The 19,943-nt window shown below is 56.4% G+C and overlaps 1 protein-coding gene across 1 annotated transcript; it reads right to left on the bottom strand.

The window, feature by feature from the left end:
* Positions 1-1,530: 1,530 nt before the first annotated feature.
* FAM20A (FAM20A golgi associated secretory pathway pseudokinase) lies at positions 1,531-12,944 on the bottom strand. The gene is made up of 11 exons (XM_086762493.1): positions 12,586-12,944; positions 7,409-7,593; positions 6,936-6,986; positions 6,407-6,485; positions 5,507-5,599; positions 4,068-4,183; positions 3,476-3,656; positions 3,049-3,158; positions 2,598-2,679; positions 2,457-2,516; positions 1,531-2,193 (listed from the first exon to the last, which is right to left on the bottom strand). Exons 1-11 carry the CDS (start codon positions 12,888-12,890, stop codon positions 1,929-1,931), a joined length of 1,527 nt encoding a protein of 508 aa, XP_086618619.1. The 5' UTR covers positions 12,891-12,944; the 3' UTR covers positions 1,531-1,928.
* Between the last annotated feature and the right edge of the window lie 6,999 nt (positions 12,945-19,943).

Here is a 19,943-nt window from a genome sequence, read left to right as displayed (position 1 = left end):
CCGAGAGTGAGTTAAATCCTTTTATTCTCATTTATTCTCTGTCCACAAGAGTAAAAGGGTCTGTAAGCTCACCAACATAAAGAATTCTGTTCATTTGAGGCTGTCTGAAACCTTGCTTTTGTGAAAGCTGCAAGTGGAAGGACATGACTGAATCACAAGTTGAGAGACTAAAGGAGCGTGGGGTGGTTTTATTGTTTGGGTTTACCTGGGGTTTTTTGCTAATCTTTGTGGCTTCAGAATATTGGAGGCACCTCTCTGCTAAGTAGAAACACTCCAAACTTCCTCATACAAATGAACAGAACAGCCATCTCTAGGGACACGCTCAAATCACAGGTACGGTCTCCTCTGTGGTTTTACAGTGTGGAGACGGGTGCATTGCAGCATTATTGTGGAGTTGGCTTAAATGTCAGCACAATCCCCTTTGAAAAAACAATAGCTGTGGCTAAACAAACTTTGATCTTTCCTTGCGTGATCCAGGCACGCGCTGCCGGTGTCACCAAGTTCCCTTTAGGCTGGATAAAATGCCGGCTCGCAAGGAATGAGCCGGTGGTAGGTGCAGCAGCTTGCTGAGAACCTGTTAACTGCTGCCTGCCTCTGTGCTGTGGTGGTAGGATTCTCCTCTGAAAGGTCTGCAGTGCTGTAGACAGTTTTTGTTTAATTTAAAGGTTAGTTTAGAATGAGCTTCTAGTAGATTGGTTGTGGTTGGTGGTTTTTTTTTTTTTTTTATTTTCCCCTTAAGGATGATAGATTATCAACAAAGTTCTCAACTACTTGCCCTAGGCTGCCAAGAAGCTTAGTGCAATCGTACTTGAATATTTAAAGGAAAAAACTATTAAAAAGAGCTTCAGTAATCAAGTTCTTAAGCTTTTTCTTTGGGAGGCAAGGGGAAAACTACAAATTGAAAGATCTGTGATAACCCCCTACACTGTTTTGGTCTCCAGTTCCTATTGCATCTCCTCAAAATGCATAGACGTGAGGGTGGGGTGGGATCCCATCTCTGTTTTCCAGGGAGTTCAGACAACTTGAGTGACTTTAAAGCTACGAGAAGATGACTTGAGATAGATGCCCCCCAGTTTGGCAGAATGTTTTCACCAGAAGTGGGTGGCTTCCTGAATTGTGAATACAGTCCTATGCCTCTGAGCAGTTGGGTTTGGTTTGTGGTTTGGATTGTTTTGTTTTTTTCCCCTTGGGGTGAAAGGCAATGCGTACCTGCCATTCTCTTACAACCCCAACTAGCTCATCCACCCACAAGGCAGGTAAAAGTAGAAGTTTTACTGCCCTGTGAGGCCGTGGGCTTTTGAGTGACCTGCACAGACCGAAGTGGAGCGGATTGATCGCTGTTGAAGAGACCGAGAGGCAGCGGATGGTGACAGGCCTGACGGTGAATGCCGTGCGGATGCTCTTTGGTCTGACCTGCTGACCCAGCGTGCTATCTTGGCTCAGTGGCAGGTACTGCCCTTGTGAGGTAAGATTGCTCTTTTCTCAAACACACAGCCTTGATTACAGAACAGAGACTTGTTAAGAGGAAAATGCTCTTGGCATCTCTTTATTGGAGCCTCATCCTTGGCTCTAGTTTGTGTCCTTCGCTAGCAAGACCCAGATCCCGTGCAGGCTGAGCAGACCAATGGTCACGTGTTCCCCCGTGCTCCCAAGGGCATGCCCCGCTACAGATCACCCCTTTTTCTCCAGAGAGCTGGTGTTTGGGGTGTAAAGGTCTGCTGCAGTTAGACCACGACTTACCCGCACGCTGGCCAAGCGTAGAAGCTTTGGTTGAGTACCCGGTGTAGCAGCCCAGTGTGATTCTTGAAGATCTTCTGAAGAGTTTCCCCTCTTAGTCTCCGCAAGTCTTTGTAGGTGGAAATTGCCAGTTATTAAAACACTTGTCTCGGAGGGCTTTTCCCCACCTCTGAGCGTGAGTTATGGACTGTTTAAGTGGTCAGCTTCACTCTGTCAGATGCAGGAGCCTCGGGCTGCCTGGTGTCGTTGGCCACCACCTTCGCTTCTCCGTACGTGTCTATGCATTGCCTCACAGCTTTCAGGATAAGCTGTAACCGTCTGTCTAAAGCCAAGAGATGGGGTTCGGTGAGGACAGGTGCCAGGCGGTCCTGCAGGAGGGATTCCCTCATCACGTCGCTGAGACGATATTCGGGCTCAGCCAAGAGCTGGAGTCGTAATAACGTTGTCCTCTTTATCCTGGGGAAAAAAAAGAAATGAGACATCTTAATGCAAACTTTTTGCGGCACCCTAGCAAGAACCAGCTGTCTAAGCCCCTTGGTAGCAGCGGAAGGAGGGAGGGCAGAGATGGGTGAAGATGGTTGACAAAGAACAGCAGTGCTTAAAATCAGATCCAGTAATAAAGCGAGCCAGGCCCGGGTGACCTCCAGCAGCAAGCGCTGCCCGTCTGTTACGGCGGGAACACCAACGTGTCTGGGAAGGAAGACGAAGCCGGCACTTACACGCAACACTGGGAGAGCGGGGCCAGGATGGAGGTTTCGTCATGGGAATGCCGCCCGAACCTGGGGGTGAGCAGAGAGCGCAGGGCTTTAGTGCCTGCCCACCCCCTTCCCCACCTCCCCGACGTCCTCCCGCAGCCTCACCCTCTGGCGTTGTCCAGGTGTAAGAGGAAGCCGTCGTCCCCAAACTTGGTGAACATTTCGTAGTGGTGACGGTCCATGTTCCCTGGTAAAGGGCAGACAGAGGAACAGAGTTGCCCTTGCATGTGACCGAGTAATTTTCTGAACTATCCTACATTTTCTTTCAGATCTGCATGAAATGCTGGTTGCCTTGCTGGAAGGGTCTAAGATGCTCGGAGCTGCTGCTTTCATCTCGCTGGGCCACCCGGGGAGCGGGCTGGGGTGGGCCTGCGGGCTCCCCCTCGCCCCAGATCAGGAGGGGTTGTGCTGGCTGGCTGTTGGGGGAACAGCGGTCTGCCAAAACCGTCCGTGGAGCAGGAGGCATGGGCTCTGAGAAACACCCCGGCGTGGCGGGGCGGGCAGACTGATGCTGAAGGAATGGAAGGAAGGAACGTTATTTCCCGCTTTGCCGTACCTATTAGGAAGTCAAATATGGCCATGTCAACGATGTTCAGCAGCCGGTTGCCGTGGCTGTAGGGGTAGATCTCCCTCACCGTGTCGCAGTAGAGCGGGTTCACTTCCCACCTGCAGGAGAAGGGCGAGATGTGCTCAGTGGTTGCTGCTGCCGTGTCCCACCAGCACCCCAAAGCCGGCCTCCCGCGCAGAAATGGAAAGGAGGAGGAGCAGGACTTAAATCTTGCTCCCTGTGCGTGTAGGAGACTGGAAGTCAAACCCAGTCAATGCATGAAGAGTTATTAGATGAATTGTGGGCAGTCTCTGAACCTCGGCCTTCCTCCAGCTGGACACACGGTTTCTGTGCGTGCGGCTGTACCCTGCTCCTTCTCCTTCCCACCCGCTCCCCGCAACGCAGATATGGGAAGCGGCAGCATTTACCCACTTACTCCTCTTTTCCGTCAAACGAGTAGGACCGGATCCACGGGTTTGGGATGGAGAGCCGTGGCGCCAGGTTGAGGGACGGCAGGAAGGCGGAGAGGGACCCTTCCAGGAGGTGAGGATTCCCGCACACCGCGTACTCCGTCTTGCACATGTACGGGCACTTGGCAAAGAAGCAGACGTTGCTGGCTGGGAGGAGAAGAGAGGGGAGAACAGAGAAAGGAGCTATGATCTGCAGGAGACCGCAGGGTCGCCTGGCCTGACCTCTACCCCATTGCGTGATGGTGACGGCGTATGTAACCGCGTCATGGATGTGAAACTGCCAAATTGTGGAGGACACCTGGATTTTGGTCAATGGACAGACCTGGTCCCATGCCGGGAGAAAGACTGGGGAAAACTGGGCAGGCAAATAGATCTGGCAGATGATTCCAGCTGGGGCCTGAGGGACACCTCTACTGTAACCATGTCTTTGTGTATGTTTCACCCAAGAATTTGATTTCTGCTCAACAGCACAAGTCCTTTTGTGTGCAGGCCCTGCCCTTCCACCACCACAGACCAGCACGTCTAATCCCAGCTCGCGGCAGCCAAGCGCTCACCTACCTGGTGAGACGAAGAAGACGCTCTGCAGGATCTCGTTCTTGGTGACCTCCAGGATCTCCTTGGTGACATTGATCAACCTCCCAACTGTGGGTGGCACCCTCCGGAAATCCAGGATCCTGCACAAAAGGGACAGCGGCTCAGAGCCTGGGGTGCAAAGGGAGGTTACTGCACAGGATGGCAACGTGAAACAGCAGATGCTGCCCTCGTCCCTTCTGCTGGTGAACCAGGGGCCTTTTGATGACTGCACCCACATGGGTTTTGTTTTTTTTTCCTCTCAGCTTCTGTCTAGTAAATAGCCAGGATCATTTTATCCTCTGGACCAAAATGTGGCTGAGTTTGGATTTTGATATTTTTATAGCTGCCACCTGGAATGATCTGGATGTTCTCCAAGGCTGATGTCATTTTCCCTAACCGGTTTCTCCCATCCCCTCGTGCACAAGTGGGGTCCTTTGGGAGCCAGAACAGCCCTTCGGGCCCTTATATCCCCATCCACCACCTCTCTGGGCAACCTGTGTCAGTGTTCCTCCACCTTCATTGTAAAAAATGCCCTCTGCTTCTGAGAATCGGGTACAAAACAGGATTTAACCTCTTACTTATTGAACAATGTTTAAAGAAAAACAAATACTTTGCTTTCATCTAGCGTCTTTCAGCTCTAAAAACCACAAAGCACTTCAGAAAAGCAGTCTGGCCTCATCTGGTGGAGCTGGGATGCAGAGAGGCAAGTTGATGGGAGCTGAGTCAAGCAGAGACACTGCGGTGACGTAGGGGCAGAGCTGGGAAGGGAATTCAGCTCTTAACTCCCTCGCTCAGAGTTTGAGCCACAGGACTTAGCGTCTAGTCCTGCTTATCAGGTAAGCTGGGCTCAGGAACTGGAGACCCCCATCCACCATGGCCATCAGGGATCTCTTCCCCTTGGTGATCAACACTCAGCCCATTGAGGGGAAGAAGGCTGCTGCCCTCCTCTTCTAACGAAGGGATTTCTGATTTTTAAAAGCCTGCTGGGAAGGGGTGCCAGGTTAATTGCTCATTAGCAGAGGGCTTGAAACTGCGTCGCTGCAGTTTATCTCAATCCAAAACGCGCCTTGATTGCTGATTGTGCGCATGACTCCCTCAGCGGGAGGGGACCGGGCTGCGCCCAGGGCTCATCTTTGCCCTTTGGTGCACGGGAGGGACCGCGTGCCTGTGGCCAGGTGACAAATACCGGACTCCTTCGCAACCTGGATGTCACCTGCCAGCCTGCTCTCGTGCAGCCGCCGAGGCGAAGCTGCCTCAGACTTCTTCAGATGAGAGCCAGAGCCACCCCATCCCCGTCAGCTCCCAGAAGGGTGCTACAAAGCACCCGCTATCGAAGGCTGGGCGGCTCCGCGGGGCTCAGCGCGGCTCTTCCCGAGCCATAGCTCTCCGTGGGCAGAGGGCCGGGCACTGCGGCAGGTCCCTACCTGTCCAGGTGGAAGGCGGCGATCTCTGCGTTGTGCCGCTGGAAGTCAACGAAATAGAAAAAGTCCTCGGGCGTCTCTTCCTCGCGTTTCTGCCTGGGAGAGAGCGGGGGGGTTACCCTAACCAAGCACAGCAGTGCGGGCAGCCTGGACACAAGGTGGTGGCACAAGGACAGCACACGCGGGGACAGCCGTCGTGTGGCCGTGCCAGTGCCAGGGCCACCAGGCAAAGCCGCGGCACCTGGTGCCCACGCCAGGACCCACAGCGCCCGGTGCCGAGCCGGGACCATCGCTGACTCTGGGCTTTAAAGCCTTTTGCACTGGAGTGCAGACCCAGCTACTGAGGCCAGTGTTTCGGGTGGGTACAGCATCCGGGGACGGCAGAGGCCAGGCCGCGCTTCTAATGTCCCCGTGGGAGGCAGAGAAGGGCTCAGGATTGATGCTCTCCTACGCCCGAGGTGGGAACACCAGCTTATTTAATTTCATTTTCTGGCTGTCACGCAGTGCCCCGGTACGTGTAGCACGTGAATTTGCACGCGCGTATCCCAGGAAAGCCCGCAGGCACTGCTGAGCCCCCGCAAAGTCGCGTGGGGACGAGGAAGAAACGGGCAGTCCCTAACAGCAACGTGCCCCAAGGTCCCTCGCTGCCTGGCGTCTGTGAACCGAGGCATTTCCAGCGTCAGTACGCAGTGTGGGAACACCGGCGTTTATCCGTGTGCGGCTCTGGGATGTGCAAGCAGCCAATAAAAATTAAACTTTTCCAGCTATCAAGGCAGCTGAGCGCCGGAGAGAAAAGATGCGGCCGTGGCGCGCCTGTCCTCGCCAGGGATGCTCCCGCCGCGCGCTGCCAGGGCTCCGCGGTTCGGGGCTGGGGGCTCGGGGGGCTCTGTGGACGTGCCTTACCTCATGGGCTTGAACATGGCTTTCCCAAAATCCTGGAACCTGAGGACCAGCTTCAGGTGCACGCCGCTGGGCTTCACGACTTGGGGAGGAAACGGGACGTTAGGCGCCTGAAAGCCTGCCCGGCGCGCGGTGAGGCACCGGTTACGCACTCCAGCGCGATTCGGCTTCCCACCCCGGTGAGTGCACCCCATCGCTCCCTCCAGCTGCGCCCCTCTGCTTCTGCCGTTATTTTTCCTCTCTTTCCCCCTCCCCTGTGCCACAGAGGAGGTTTCCCTCCAGCATTTCTCCCAACAGCCATTTGTTACGTCCTCTTGGGGCCTTTTTCCTCCTCTCAGTAAAAACCAGTGGCGTACTGGTGCCCTAGCACCTGTATCCCAGCTTCAGCTGGAGTGGCAGGGTTGGATGCGAGGGAGAAGGGCCTGGCGTTGCCTGGCTTTACGTTTCTCTCGCTGAGGTCAGGATGGGGGAGCTGGGATGGGGGTGAGCCGAAGCGATGAGGGGCGAGCGGGCTCCGAAGCGTCGCACTCACTCTGGCTGCAGTCGCAGGCTCCCAGCAGCGCTTTCTCGTCCTGGCTGTAGTCTGCAAGGGCAGGGGGAGCGGTGAGACCCCCGCCGCGCTCGGGGCCTTGCTGCTGACCCCCAGCGTGGCGCTGGACGTTGCCTGGCAGCCCCGCTGCCATCCGTGCACAGCGAGGGGTTGCGAGTCCCTTCGGGGGGTGCTGAGGCTTCGTGTTGGGATTAAACTGCCGCGTAATGCGTCCCCGGCATGGCTGGCACCCAAAAATGCTGCTTTAAGGGCCACACCATGGTCCCTTCTCCCATCTCAAGGCAACCGCACAGCGTGAAACCTGCCGGGAAGCCGGCACAGAGCTCGGGGCTTCCTCTGGCAAGTGCCAGCCCCTGCCTCGCTTAAAAAAAGCGACCCCAGGGGAGCTGGAGCCCCGCAGCCCCGTGCAGCTCCCCACAGCCCCGGCCCCATCCCCGCCGCAGGAGGGTGCTTACCGGCACTGATCATGGAGAAGTCCTGCATGTCCCGGAGGAGCCTGTTGACGGCGGGGCTGGAGCGCGGGTAGAGCCCATCCCGGCTGATGCCCAGGTGGAACTGGAGCCAGCTGGCCTCGGGCCGGAGCGGCAGCAGTGCTGCCGGGGAGGTGAGGTTCAGCTCCTGCCTGTAAAGCCTGTGTCTCCTGGAAGAGAGCGGTGATGAGGATGAGCCCCGGGATGGAAACCCTTCCTGCTCCGAGCCTAGAAGCTGCTGGGGAGCAGAGCCAGGGGGTGGATAAGGACTCTGGGTGCCACCTGAGGGGAAACTGAGGCAGGGAGCAACGACTGAGATGGTCAAAGGTCTCACAAATTGTGCTGCTGCCTCCCCTCCCCAAAGCCCTGGGAAAGCAGCCCTGAGTGTGAACACGAGGGACTCTGTTGTCTTCTCCTCGCGCCGTCAGGACCAGGAGAGGTGTCAGGGCATGGCTGGATCTAAACCGCATCTCCAGCAAGAGCTGTGTGATGGATGAAGTCCTTCCTGGAGGGGCTGCAGGCTCTAGGCGAGACGTGGGGAGGGGACATGATGTGACAGCAGATAACTTGGGTCTTGACTGCTCCATGAGGTGTTTGGAGAGCCCGGGAGAACAACAGGGTCTTCTCTGAGCAAGCCTCTGCAGAGGACTGGCTTTGTGGTCGTTATGTCTCTGACAGAATTTTTTTTTTCCTGAATTTGGAAGTCCCAGGTAGCGGAAAAAAAAATATTCATCAACTTAGAGCTGCAAACTGCCTCTGTGGCCAGACCCAGAGCCCTCGCTCCGGCAAGCAGGGATGCAACGTCCTGCCCATCGCCTCTTAAAACTGAAGTTGAACTCGGCCATTTTTTGGCAGGGGAAGACGAAGGGGTCTCCCAGGTTCAACAAGAACCCAAAACTCCCCTTGATCAGCATTTTCCTCGACCTTGAGACCTCCACGGCTGGGACCCACGCTTTGCTCAATCACAGCGGAAAGCTCACTTGTTCCACCGCGGAGGACGGAGTGTTGGTTTCCGATCAGCGCTGGCCGAGCCGCGTCCGGAGTAACCAGTCCCCATAAAGGGAAACTGAAGTTCAGTTTGCACTGGAAATGCCAAGACACATCCGTGAAAGAAAAGAGGAGCTGCTAATGAGTGGGGCATTAACCGAGGCTGCGACGGAGCGGCTCGGCTGGGTTTGCTGACTGTGCGCTCGTCGGCCAAGGGGTTGGTGCTGGTGGCTGGAAAGAGCCTGTGGACATTGCTGGTGGTTTGTTTTTTTTTTTTTTTGCTTCCCTGCTCAGATAAGCAGGAAAGCGTTGGGTTTCGGTTGGGTTTTTTTTTTTTTCCAGTCATCCTTCTCCATCCTAGCAGGATGAACGGCGTGGTTAGTCCAGCCTAACCACGAGCAAGGGATGAGCCCTCCTGCTGGGGAGCGACGCGTTTCGGCAGCATCCCGGGAGAAATCTAGGAAACGGAGAGACGTGGCGTAACTGCAGGTCAGAGCAGCCCGTCCCCTCTCCCCGTTTGTTTGCCTTTCAGCTGGACTGGGTCAGCTACAGGCACGAAGTCCACGTGTGCCAGGAGGAAGGGGGTCGGGGCGTTTCTCTCTCAGGCCGGCTCTTTGCTGAGGACACCTGCAAAGGAGGAGGAAGCTCCCGCCGGACGCGGGAGCACACGGAGACCCGTCGGCAGGTTTGGCTGGCAGGCTGCACGCAAGGACGTGGCCCTGGGCTGCCGTCAGACGTGCCTGGGCCTTCCAGCGTGCTGCCGTGCACCAGGTCCCGCGTGGGCGAGCCTTTGAGGCACAACCTTAACCCTCCGCCACGGCCAGGGACAGCAAAGACCCCAGCGTAATTCAGAAGAGTGACTCGATTTTTCCCTAGGGAAGCTGCCCAAATATTTTACCATATTTGCTCTCCTGCCTCCCGTACGCTCAGGCTCTTTCCCCCGGGGTGGCAGTGAGCAACAGATTACTGACGGGGAAAAAAATGCAGCGGTTTTGCAAGGAGAAGCAGCTCCCAGCCGGTGGCTGCTTCCCAGCCCGGCGCCCGCGTGGCCGGCGAGCCCCTTCCCAGCCTTTAAACCCAAAAAGCAGCTCCCTCTGCCTCCCTCCAGGATTCCTGAAATATTTCCCTGCGAGAACAGAGCTCTGCAAAAGACATAACGGTGTAAAAACCTGGTTCACATCTACCTCGCTGTAAATAGCCCCGGGGTTGTCCCAGCTGGCTGCGTGGGGCGATGCTGGGCGCAGGCTCTCCGCTCGCCCCGTGCCTCCCGCGGCACCCAGCCGGTTACGGAGTTTGGGGTTTGGAAGCTGCTCCTTCGAGGATCGAAACAAGCTCTGGAGTTTTGAAACGTTTGTTTGTTTGTTTGTTTTTGAAGAGGTGTGGATGGGTTTTTTGCTGGTTCCTTCCTGCATCGCCGTCTCCAGCCGGTTCTGCATCCTGCAGTCAAACTGCCGGTCCTAACGGAAGGGCCAGGGAAAAGCACGGTGATGGGCAGCGGCCAGCCCGCAGCGAGCCCCGGGGAGGTAGGACAGGCGCTGCCGAGCTCCCGTGGCTGTGGGTACCCGAAACGGGCCGTACGCCGGGGCTGCTCCGCGGGCCGGCAGAGCCCCAGTCCCGCCGATGTCCGGCCGGCCGCGGGAATGAAGACGGGCAGGCGGTGCTGTGGGTTCAGGGTTAAGCTACAGCTTGTTCCACCCAAGAGGAGCAACCTGCTGCTGAAATGCGCCGTCGCCTGCTCAAGCCGAGGAGGGGATGGCCTTGTGGGCTCTGCAGTGCTTCCGGCGAGGCAGAAATTCCCCCGTGCCCACAGGAAATCAACGGTCTTACGAAACGCATCAGCCCTGGCAAGTGGCATCTCATTACACACACAACTTGCCGCGCCAACGGCAGGAGAGGTTGTGCGTCACCTCGGGCTGGGTGACCTCTCTGAAGGCTTTACCCGCTCATGAGCATCACATATTTTATTTCAAAGTGACGGAGGAATAATCAATACTCTGCCTCCTTTCCCCTTCCTGGAGTTTCAAAGCGAAGTCAACCAAGGGAAATGGCATCACGGCGTCACGGCTTTCCTCCCGGCCGCGTCATAACCGAACCTCAGGACAACAGGCAACGTGCAGCCACGGCTTCGTTGGAAATAAAGCCGGGAAGGGAGACTTCCTACCAAGCAGCCGGGGCTGTCCCGCAGGCGAGGCCAGTGCGGATGTAATGCCAGCGCTGCTGCAGGCACTGGCACTGGGTGCGCGGGGCGTCTGGTGGTGCCCAAGAAGCCATCGAATCCGTGTCACGAGCTGCTTCAGTTCACCCCTCCATCCTCACCAGGCTTTGCTTGGGAAACATCCATCTCGCTGCCGAAATCCTGGTGTTTTCTGGAGGCGTTGCTCCGCTCCGGGAAGATGCATCTGAGGAGGGTCTGTGGCACAGCCTGGCCGTGGCGTGTGTCCTCGAGGACACCTGAGCCCACCGCCCATGGACTTCAAGCGATGTGAAGAAGGATCTGACCTGCTCCAGACTGACTCAGGCAATGAGCCTGGCAGGGGTGACCCCGGGCAGACACATGGGGCGGCTCCAGGCCCCAGGCACTGCTCAGGCCATGGAGATCAGCTTCGGTTCCTTCTGTTATCGCTTCCCATCATCTCCTGCTGCGAATTGCGCCTGAAATTGGTACTGGGTGAGTCCCACAGGAGCAAGAGGAATGCACGTTGATGTGGAGAAAGTGGGAACTTGGAAATCCTGTCAGCAAGTGTGTGGATGGTGAGAGGAGCAGGGACTGGGTCTGATGCTGGGAACCAAACCGGGGCAGTGCTGGGACAGGGACCTCTGAGGTGGCCCTGCCATCCCCTTGCAGGTAGGTACCGTCCCTGTCCTATGAAGGGGCCAGCGAGGCGATGCCGTGAGCTCGGCGCACTGGCACCTCCCGTACAGAGGCACTGCGCTGACCTGCTCCGGCACGGCATCACCGTGGACATCGCTGTTGGATCTGACCTTGTGCCCAAGGGAAGAAGCTCGGGCGCAGGAACACCAGGCTGTTTCCAGCTCCTGGAAGAAAGGCTGGCTCAGGGGTTCAGCAGCACTGGGCTGTGAAGCCTCAGCAGTTGGGTCACGAACTGCCAGTGCTCAGAGGTGGTGCTGGGGTCACCATCCCCTCGGAGGCAGCGGCCACAGGGTCAGTGACAGTCCCACCCCAGGAGCTGGAGACGGCGGAGTTTTCCTGCAGCTGTTGCTGGGGCCGGGAGAGGCAGCAGGAAGAGGGCTGTGAGCTGGGAGTGCCTTTCTCTCCAAGGGTAAAAGCCTCTGCACCTTTCCTCGCTGGGAAGCGGGAACAGGAGAGGGGCTGAACGGGAAGGCAGCACCCCGGCACTGCTATTGTGGGTCGGAGACCCTGAGGCTGACACTGAGAGCTGCAGGGCTCCAGCGTGGGGCACTGGGGCTGCTGGAGCCTGGGGGCTCTAGTCGTCGCCCAGCCTGAGGGCCAGTGGGTGCAGGGCCTGACTGCTTCCATCCCCAAGCCAAAAATGTGACGTGGAGCAAAGGAGGCGCTTTCCCCTGGGTGGTCCCAGCTTGCAGGGTCTCATCCTGGGTCTCTTAAGGGGGGGACAGGAGGCACCCAGGGAGCCCCCTCTACTCAGCCCTGCCTGTCCTTGGGGTGCTGGGGAGGGGGTGATGGGGAGGATGGTGGGGCAGAGAGCCGGGAAGTGGGGCACAAGCCGGGGGTACCTGGGGCGAGGTGTGCCCAGGCAGTGGTGCCCGGGAGAGCTGCCCAGAAAGGGAGTACCTGGGGGGTACCGGTGCAGGGGGTACCCAGGAGGGGTGCCCATGCAGGGGGTCCCTGGGAAAGAAAAGCCAAGAAGATGCCCAGGGAGGGGCCTGGTGGGTACCGGTGCTTGGGATGCTCGTGGAGGGGGGCACCAGGGGGGTGCGCGGTGAATGGGTGCCTGAGGAGGGGGGCGCTCGGGGGATGCCCGGGGAGGGGGTGTCCGGTGGGTACCAGCGCTTGGGACGCTCGTCCAGGAGGTGCCCGGGGAAGGGGCGTCCGGGGGGTGCCCACACAGGGGGTGCCCAGGAGATGCTCGGGGAGGGGGTGCCTGGAGAGGGGGTTGTCCGAGAAGGGGCTGCCCGGGGAGGGGGCTGCCCGGGGAGGGGGCTGCCCGGGGGGGTTCCGCTGCGGCGGGACGCACCTGTTCCAGCGGGCCGCCTTCCTCCGGTAGTAGCGCAGGGCTTCGCGGGCCGGCAGCAGCGGCTCGGCGGGGCCCGGCGGGGCGGCGGGCCGGTACAGCGGGTGGGCGAAGAGGCGGCGGAGGGCGGAGGCGGCGCGGGCGGGGGGCGCGGCGGGGAGGGGGCGGCGGCGGCGGCAGGGACAGCTCGGGGTACCGGTCGCCAGCTCCCGCCGCGCCCGGGGCCAGAGGTGGAAGTAGAGATCGGCGGCCAGCAAAGCTCCGAGCAGCAGCAGCACGGCCGGGCGGTCCCGGCGAGGCCCCGGCATGGCCGGTGCGGGGGAACCGGGAGCCGCGGGCAGGGACAGCTCCGGGGGCGGGGAAGCCGCGGCCGGTGCCGCCTCCCGGGGCAGAGCGCACGGGGGAGCTCGAGCGGCGGAGCCTGGAGAGGGTGGGTGGGGGGCGGGGGGGTGCGGACACCTCGGGGCGGGGACCGGGCGGGATCGGGGCGGGGGTCCTGGAGAAGGGTCGGGGGGTTGGGGCCGGGCAGAGTCTGCATTGAGGAACCGAGCCCCACCCCCCCGCCACCTCTGCCCCGGGCCGGGGAGGCTGCGGGCTCCCTACCCGCACCCCCCGGCTCCTTCAGCGGGGCTTTGCCCCCTCTCCCGAAAGCGGAAAGCCCAGACCTTTGGAAGGTGGCATCGCCCAGCTGCTGCAGGTGACCTGGGGCGATGTTTGGGTCGGGGTGCGGGGCTGAGGTCCCTGAGCACCCCTGGGTGTCAGTGGGTAAAGCCCCGGCCCCACAGCCGGGCTCTCTGGCACGTGGTTCTGACCCTGCTTGTATTTTCTTGATTACTAAAAAAAAAAAAAAAATATAGAGAGAGTCGAGGAAACTCCCTCCCTGCAGTCTGCTGCGGGAGGCTTGGCAGCGGGGATGCGTTTGGGCTGGGACCCATCGCGCTTCGGCGTGGAGAGCCCAGCGAGGAACACGTTGAGGAGCAACCAGGCCAAGGGAGGGATGCAGAGGAGAAACCGGCTGTAAACAAAGCGAGCGTGACTAGACTGGCCTGGCTCCAGCACGCTGCCGAAGGGAGAACAAAAAATAAACTGCAGAAAGAGGGAAAAGTCACTGATGGGTTCAGCTGGCTGGAGCAGAGTTCAGTTTTGCATGCAGCGCTGCGAAGGGAGGCTCTGGGAAGTGTAGCGCACTTGGGTTTGGGGCCACCAGTGGAGCTGTGGGCCAAGCATCTGTCCCGCGGCCTGGGAGGCTCCTTTTGGCGAGGAGAGGGGAGAAGGTGGTCCCTTGGGTTGTGGCCAGAGGGACCTGGAATGCATCTGTCCCCTTGGTCTCCTGGTCTTCAGAAGATAGGGGTTGGTTCGTGCTCTGATTAAGAAATGCAATTTCAAAATTGCTCCATCTTTTGCTATTTGAAGAGTTTGGATTTAAGGTTTGGGGGGCTTGCTTTAAGGCTTTTTTTCCTATAATACTAAGTTTTATGTATTTTTCACAGTAGGTCAGCTCCCACCAGCCTTAATGCTGATCTCCTGATACCAGAGGAGAGAAGAAGCTTTCAGGACATAAAACTGGATGTAAAGAGGGGAAAAATGATCTCCAGCTCTCTGGCAGCGTGGCTGAGGGGAGAGCAAAGGGGTGTTGTGCTGCAGTGGCACGCTCTGCGCAGGGACGCCCCGGCTTCAGCCCTTCCACAGCCCAGGCGGCTTGGCAGCTTCCCCAAACCCGCGTCATCCTGAGCCCGAGAATAAGCAACGGCCTGGGACTAACAATAGGATTCTTCTTCTTTTTTTTTTTAAATGTTTTAATTTTGCAAAAGATGAGGTTAACCAGCTGGAGTTAACAAACTCCGGCATTCAAACCGGAATGAATCACCAGGAGCAAACGCTGCTCCGTGGTTGTCAGCCCTCTGAAGGGCACTTATTGACTCACTTCAAGAGCAACTTTTGACAAACACTCCATCAAAAACTGGCCAATACTTGCTTCACTCTTAATCCTCCCCGAGCTGTTTCCCCATTGCTAACCTCTCCCAGAAACCATTATTAAATCTTTCCTGGTTTGCGAGGCTAATTCCGAACAAAGGCATCAGGAACAAAACATCGGCCGGGCCTGCGTCGCTGTGTTATTTGCGTGCTCCAAAGGAAGATCGTTTAGTTTTTAATGAGCCTAATTAAAAAGAAACAAAAAATAATAAATCAACCCCATTAATCTGTAATAAATTGAAGCACTACGGTCCTTCCCAAAGTATCAGTGACTGCCAGGTTCGACCATGCTGGACTGCAGAATCGCTCTTCTCATTGTTTAAAACATCTCAGCGATACTCTGGTCATGCCAGCGCTACCCGGGCTTTGCCAGCGCGGCCACCAGCCCAGCGCCGCTTCCGAGCCCAGCCATGGCTCGGGGCCCCGTGGGAGCAGGGGGGATCCCGCTGGGACTCCTCTCCATCCCACGTGCATCCATCCCTCAGCCTCTCACCACGTTCTGGTTTCTCGGTGGATGCTCTGGTGCTGTACCCTGGGCTGGAAGGTGGGCGCCGCTTCCCACCCCGCTCTCGGCAGGGCTCACCCGCGCGGGTTGGGACGGGTGGATGTGTTCCTAAAATTAACCTGCAAAACCTGATTTGATAGGACACTGACAGCAAAAGCCAAATCAAATTATCGTTTGGAATTACCATGAGATAATTGGCCTCAGTTACTATTTTAAGACTAAAAAAAAAAAAAAAAAAGGCTCCCTTTTCCAGACAACTGCAGTGTAGGAATATTCAGGCGTAGCTGATGTCCCAAAACATGTCATTAAAGCTTTAAATAAATCGATGATGACATCTTGTGTAAAAAAAGACTTCCTTTGTCTTTCAGATAGTAACCAGACAGGTCATTTACAAAGTCATTTTTTAATAAGCAAAAGATCTTCCTCTTGTCTTTCCAGGCACACAACTTAAAATATTTGGGGAGGTAAGGATGTAATTTGAATTCTTTCACACATTATTGATTTAAAAATCATCTTCCTTAGGGATGCCTCTTCCTTGCCAAAAGGTAAATGCCTCTGTCTGCTGGTTTTAATCTTTTTTACTCTACTTGAAGTGCTACAGAACTGACCCAGCCCCGCCCTGCAGATTGTAATGTTTGTTAAAGGGAGAAGGAGATGAGAATTATCCCTTTCTCACGCTCTCATTAATTACCAGGATTAAACGCCAAGGCAGCTACACAACATTGTAAAGAAAACAAAAATATGAATTGGAGGAGCCAAATTCTGCATTTGCTGCTTCACGGCCACCATGTGTCTGAGCACATCGTGGCGCGGACACGCCAGCTCCACATCCTGTGGCTCTGGTCCGTTCCTGGTCCAGCTTCTCCCTCTTCATGGCCCAGAGCAGGTCTGGGGGGACAGGGATGTGACAGGGGATGCGGAGACCATGGCACAGCAGGAAAAGGGATTTTGCTGCTGAAAAACAGTGATTCCAGTCTGTATCCCTGGTGAGGAGGGCAAAAAACCCACAAGGAGCACGGGAGCCTGGGGACGCGTTAGCACAAGGCTGGAGAGAGAGGCAAAGCCGCAGCTTGGACCCTCCCAGGGGAAAACCAGGCTGATGCGCAGCTCTTCTGGAAGGCGAGTTCACGTCTGAGGTCTCTGCTGTTTCCTTGACCCCGTGGTACAGACGGTTTTGGCTGCCCCCATGGCTGTGGGCTGTCCCCACATGTCCGGCTGCTCCCTCCCATTCTCCATGGGCCCTTGGCTGCGAGTCCCAGCCGGAGCCTGGCGGGAGCCTCTCTGGAACCAGCCACCTCTGCCGCGCTCCGCTCGTGTGCCTTTTCCACTCGTAACGTGATTCGGGAGACGTCGCTGCCAGCTCGGGCTCCTGCCTGACATCAGATGCTCAGCAACTGCATCCAACCTGGATTTTTGGCAATGGATGGCCCCACATAGAGCACAGATGTGCCGGCCGCTGCGCTCAGGGCTCGGGGAGGTTGCCCAAGACCTTTGTTGGGTTTCACTTCACTCTTGGGGCCAAGCGCCAGCCTGGCTGCTGGACCCAGACCCCCTCATCTGGCAACACACGGCGGGAGTTCTCCTGCCTTCGGAGCAGTGGGTCTCCCCGCTTTTCCAGCTGCAAAGCACCCGCCAGTGCAGGCAGGGGCGGTGGGCAGGGGTGGAGCGGACCCCTACGAGCCCCCGGGGTGGGGGTGGAGCCATGGGATGGGGGAGGAGCCATGGGTGGAGAGCCCCACCCAACAGGCGTGGCCAGGAAGGGCCAATCAGGGAGCGGCACTGCCTATAAAATGGCCGGGAGGGTGGTGGGGCATCTCCCAGCCTGAGTGCAGCGTCATGTGGTTGCAGGGGCTGGGGTTTATTTCCCAAGGAAGGTGGCACCTCTCACAGGTATTTAGTGGGGTCCCTCTGCCTGGACCCCCCAGGCCCGGGTGTTTTTCACCCCCAGATTTGTGTGGAACCCCTCCCCGGTCTCTGCCGTGCTGGTTTTGTGGGGGAAGTGCTGGCCGGTGCTGTGGGCTGTCTCACGCTCTGCCTCAGCTTGTAATTAAAGATGAAATATTTGGGCTAAGTGCTTAAATTAGGAACACGTTTTTGTTAGCTAACAGTACAGAGAGAAGCCCTGGAGACCCTGATAGGGCAATTAGTGCCTCTCCACTTGCATTGGAGATGAATCTTTTGAGAGAGGAAGCCTGTTCACTCCAGAGGAATTTTTGGTACAGAAATGCAATTATAGGGTATAAAAGGAAGCGTTTAGAAACGTACAAAGTGGGAATGCGATCTAAAGTCTCCTTTGCTGCAGGAAAGGGAAGGCAGAAGGTGAGAGATGCCTCAGGCAAGACATTCCCTAACAGTTCCCCATCCAACCCGCCAGGCCCTGGCAGCAGCTCCCATCACCTCGTGGTTTCATTTTCCTCCTCCCATCCACCTCTCCTGGCTGCTCTTCAAGGCTCGTCCCCTTGGCCTCAGCAAGCTCTCAGCTGCTCTGGGCTCAAGAGGCTGGGTGGTTCCTGTCCTTCTTGGCAATTGGCTTTTTCAGCGCTAAGCACAAACGTGATGAAACCACCTTCGAGGTCCAAGAGAGCAGCTGTTGTGTGCTGGGGATGTTTCCGGGCTGTCTTCTCCAGCACAGCTTTGCTTTTCCCCTCACACCTCTCTTCCTCTAAGTGTCTCTGAAGCTGGTGTGGGTGTTTAGAGCAAAGCCTTGGGTGGCTGTGGCAGGTTCCCATGGTTGGTCCCAACACCAGACCATCCTATCCCAGGATGGTGAGCAAGTTGTGAAACCCTTGCCCCATGCATGGGTTCTGAGAAGGCTCCAGCTGTGCTCCCTGTGCTCTCATCCAAAGTCTGGCTGATGGACGCCAACCCTTGGAGCTTAAAGAAAGGTCTGTAACAAGAAGAGTTTGTGGAGAGAGGTGGTGGTGATGCATGTGGACGGAACTGCCTGTTCGCAATGCTGTTTCCTGCAAAGGGGGGGTGACGTGGGGCTGTTTGTCGTGGACGTGATGGGATGGACTGGAAAACAGCATTGACCTCTTGAGCAACGCTGGGGGTTTTTGGCCGTCCGGGCAGCGGCTCAGCTTGCATTGAGTTTATGGGATCTGATTTCCAAGATAGTAAAAACAAAACAATCCTCTCCAACGGCCGGGCTCGCTGGCTGGCGTCGCCTTTGCCGAGGAGGAGGGGACCGCCGCGGCTGTGTCGCTGAAGGTTAAATAACAGCACATCGCGTTGTCGTCTGCGGACGGTGCCGGGCTATGCGCGTGCGTTCTTTAATCAGAATTTAGTTTGTTGAATTACTTTTATTGGTAGTTAACTGTGTAATGGTCTCAGTGGAACTTCTGGTCCACAATTTGAAAAGAATATTCTTCAACCCTTGCTGAGTGCAATTATTTTTGGATAGAAGTGGAGGTTTTAGAGCCATTAAGAAGATAAAATGCAGATTGTTTGCAAAGGGTTTTTTATTTTAATGGCTTTCAAAGAGAGGAACTTTTATTATTTTTTTTTCTGTTGTTAGCAGACAGTGCAGTGGGAACCAAGCAGAAGGTCTGGGAAGAGGCACAGATGTTGCCGTTGGCTGGGCCGAGGACCCAAAGCCAGGGCAGAGGGTTTGAACCTCCCTCTGAAGTTGCTGTAACGCGTCCCAAATCTTGCCATAGCTCCTCTGCCCACCAGTTTCTTAGTAAAACCGCTAAGGGCTGGTGTGGACTCCCTATATAATGATGTAAAAGCGTGTCAGTGGATGGAAGAAGGATTGTTTACAAAACAGAGAAAATGAAGGGGTTTGTGCTTGCTTCCGTTGGTGGGAGAGTCACGGATGGATCCCAAGCCTCTGGCTCCCGGTCCAGTATCAGTTCATCCAGACCACAAAAATAGCCAGTCTCAGTTTTTGGGCTGTGGTAGCAACTGGGACACCTTTGTCCTCAAGAGTATATATTCTCAAAAAAAAAAAAAAGGCATTAATTTATCAGCAGATGATAAGTTCTCGCATGAGTTAAATGTAGCTCGTACATTCTGCCCCTCCATGGAGGAGGCTGGCTGACTCCTCTTTGTCTGTGAGAACACTGCTGTAAATTATTTAGAGGAAGCTACACAATCTTGGCTGCTGTTTGCCGTTACGATTGTGCATCTCGTCCCAGTGAAAACCGCAGGCAGGCTGTAAAATTATGGCTGGTTTTTAGTAGGAAGATAAAGTGAAACTGTTAAATGGGGATGGATGCTTTTAGTTTATCCCAGGGACATATCGTTAAAGGTGAGATCATGGATTTCAGAAGGACTTTGGGTGGCATTGGAAGTGCCAAGGGATCGGTTATGGGATGAAGGAGAGTCCTTGGCTTTGTGTGTTTTCAGGTGCAAAGGGCCCTGCAGAGGGACATGGAAAAAATGATGGAGGAGATGGTGGCCCTCCAACCCTTCTCTAAACGCTTAAGAAGAAAAAGGGTAAAAACCAGCCACAACCTCAGGGTTGTGTGCACTTTGCTTGGGTCGTTGGTGGGGCCACCTCGGCCCAGGCAGTGGTTGTGTGACAGCAGGGTGACATTAAAGGCAGGAGATGCGGAGACCTGAGCCTCCAGAACGCTCCGGGCTCCAGCCGTGGCTGCGCGCAGGGGAGGCTGGGGAGCAGAGCTGGGTCCCCCAAAAGCCCTTTCAACTTCAATCTACAATTAAAATTTTTAATTAAAAAGCACTAGTAAATTGGGATGGCCGAAGTCAACCTGCAGCAGCAGTCTGTTGGTTCCCCCTCGGTGAGGATGCTGTAGGTGTGTGTAGAAGGTGTGAGGATGCTGTAGGTGTGTGTAGAAGGTGTGAGGATGCTGTAGGTGTGTGTAGAAGGTGTGAGGATGCTGTAGGTGTGTGTAGAAGGTGTGAGGATGCTGTAGGT

Source organism: Chlamydotis macqueenii, chromosome 18 (genome assembly GCF_036417535.1).
Source record: "Chlamydotis macqueenii isolate bChlMac1 chromosome 18, bChlMac1.mat, whole genome shotgun sequence".
Lineage (NCBI taxonomy): Eukaryota > Metazoa > Chordata > Aves > Otidiformes > Otididae > Chlamydotis > Chlamydotis macqueenii.
Note: the sequence above shows the minus strand (reverse complement) of the source record. Positions and strands in the feature narration are given on the sequence as shown.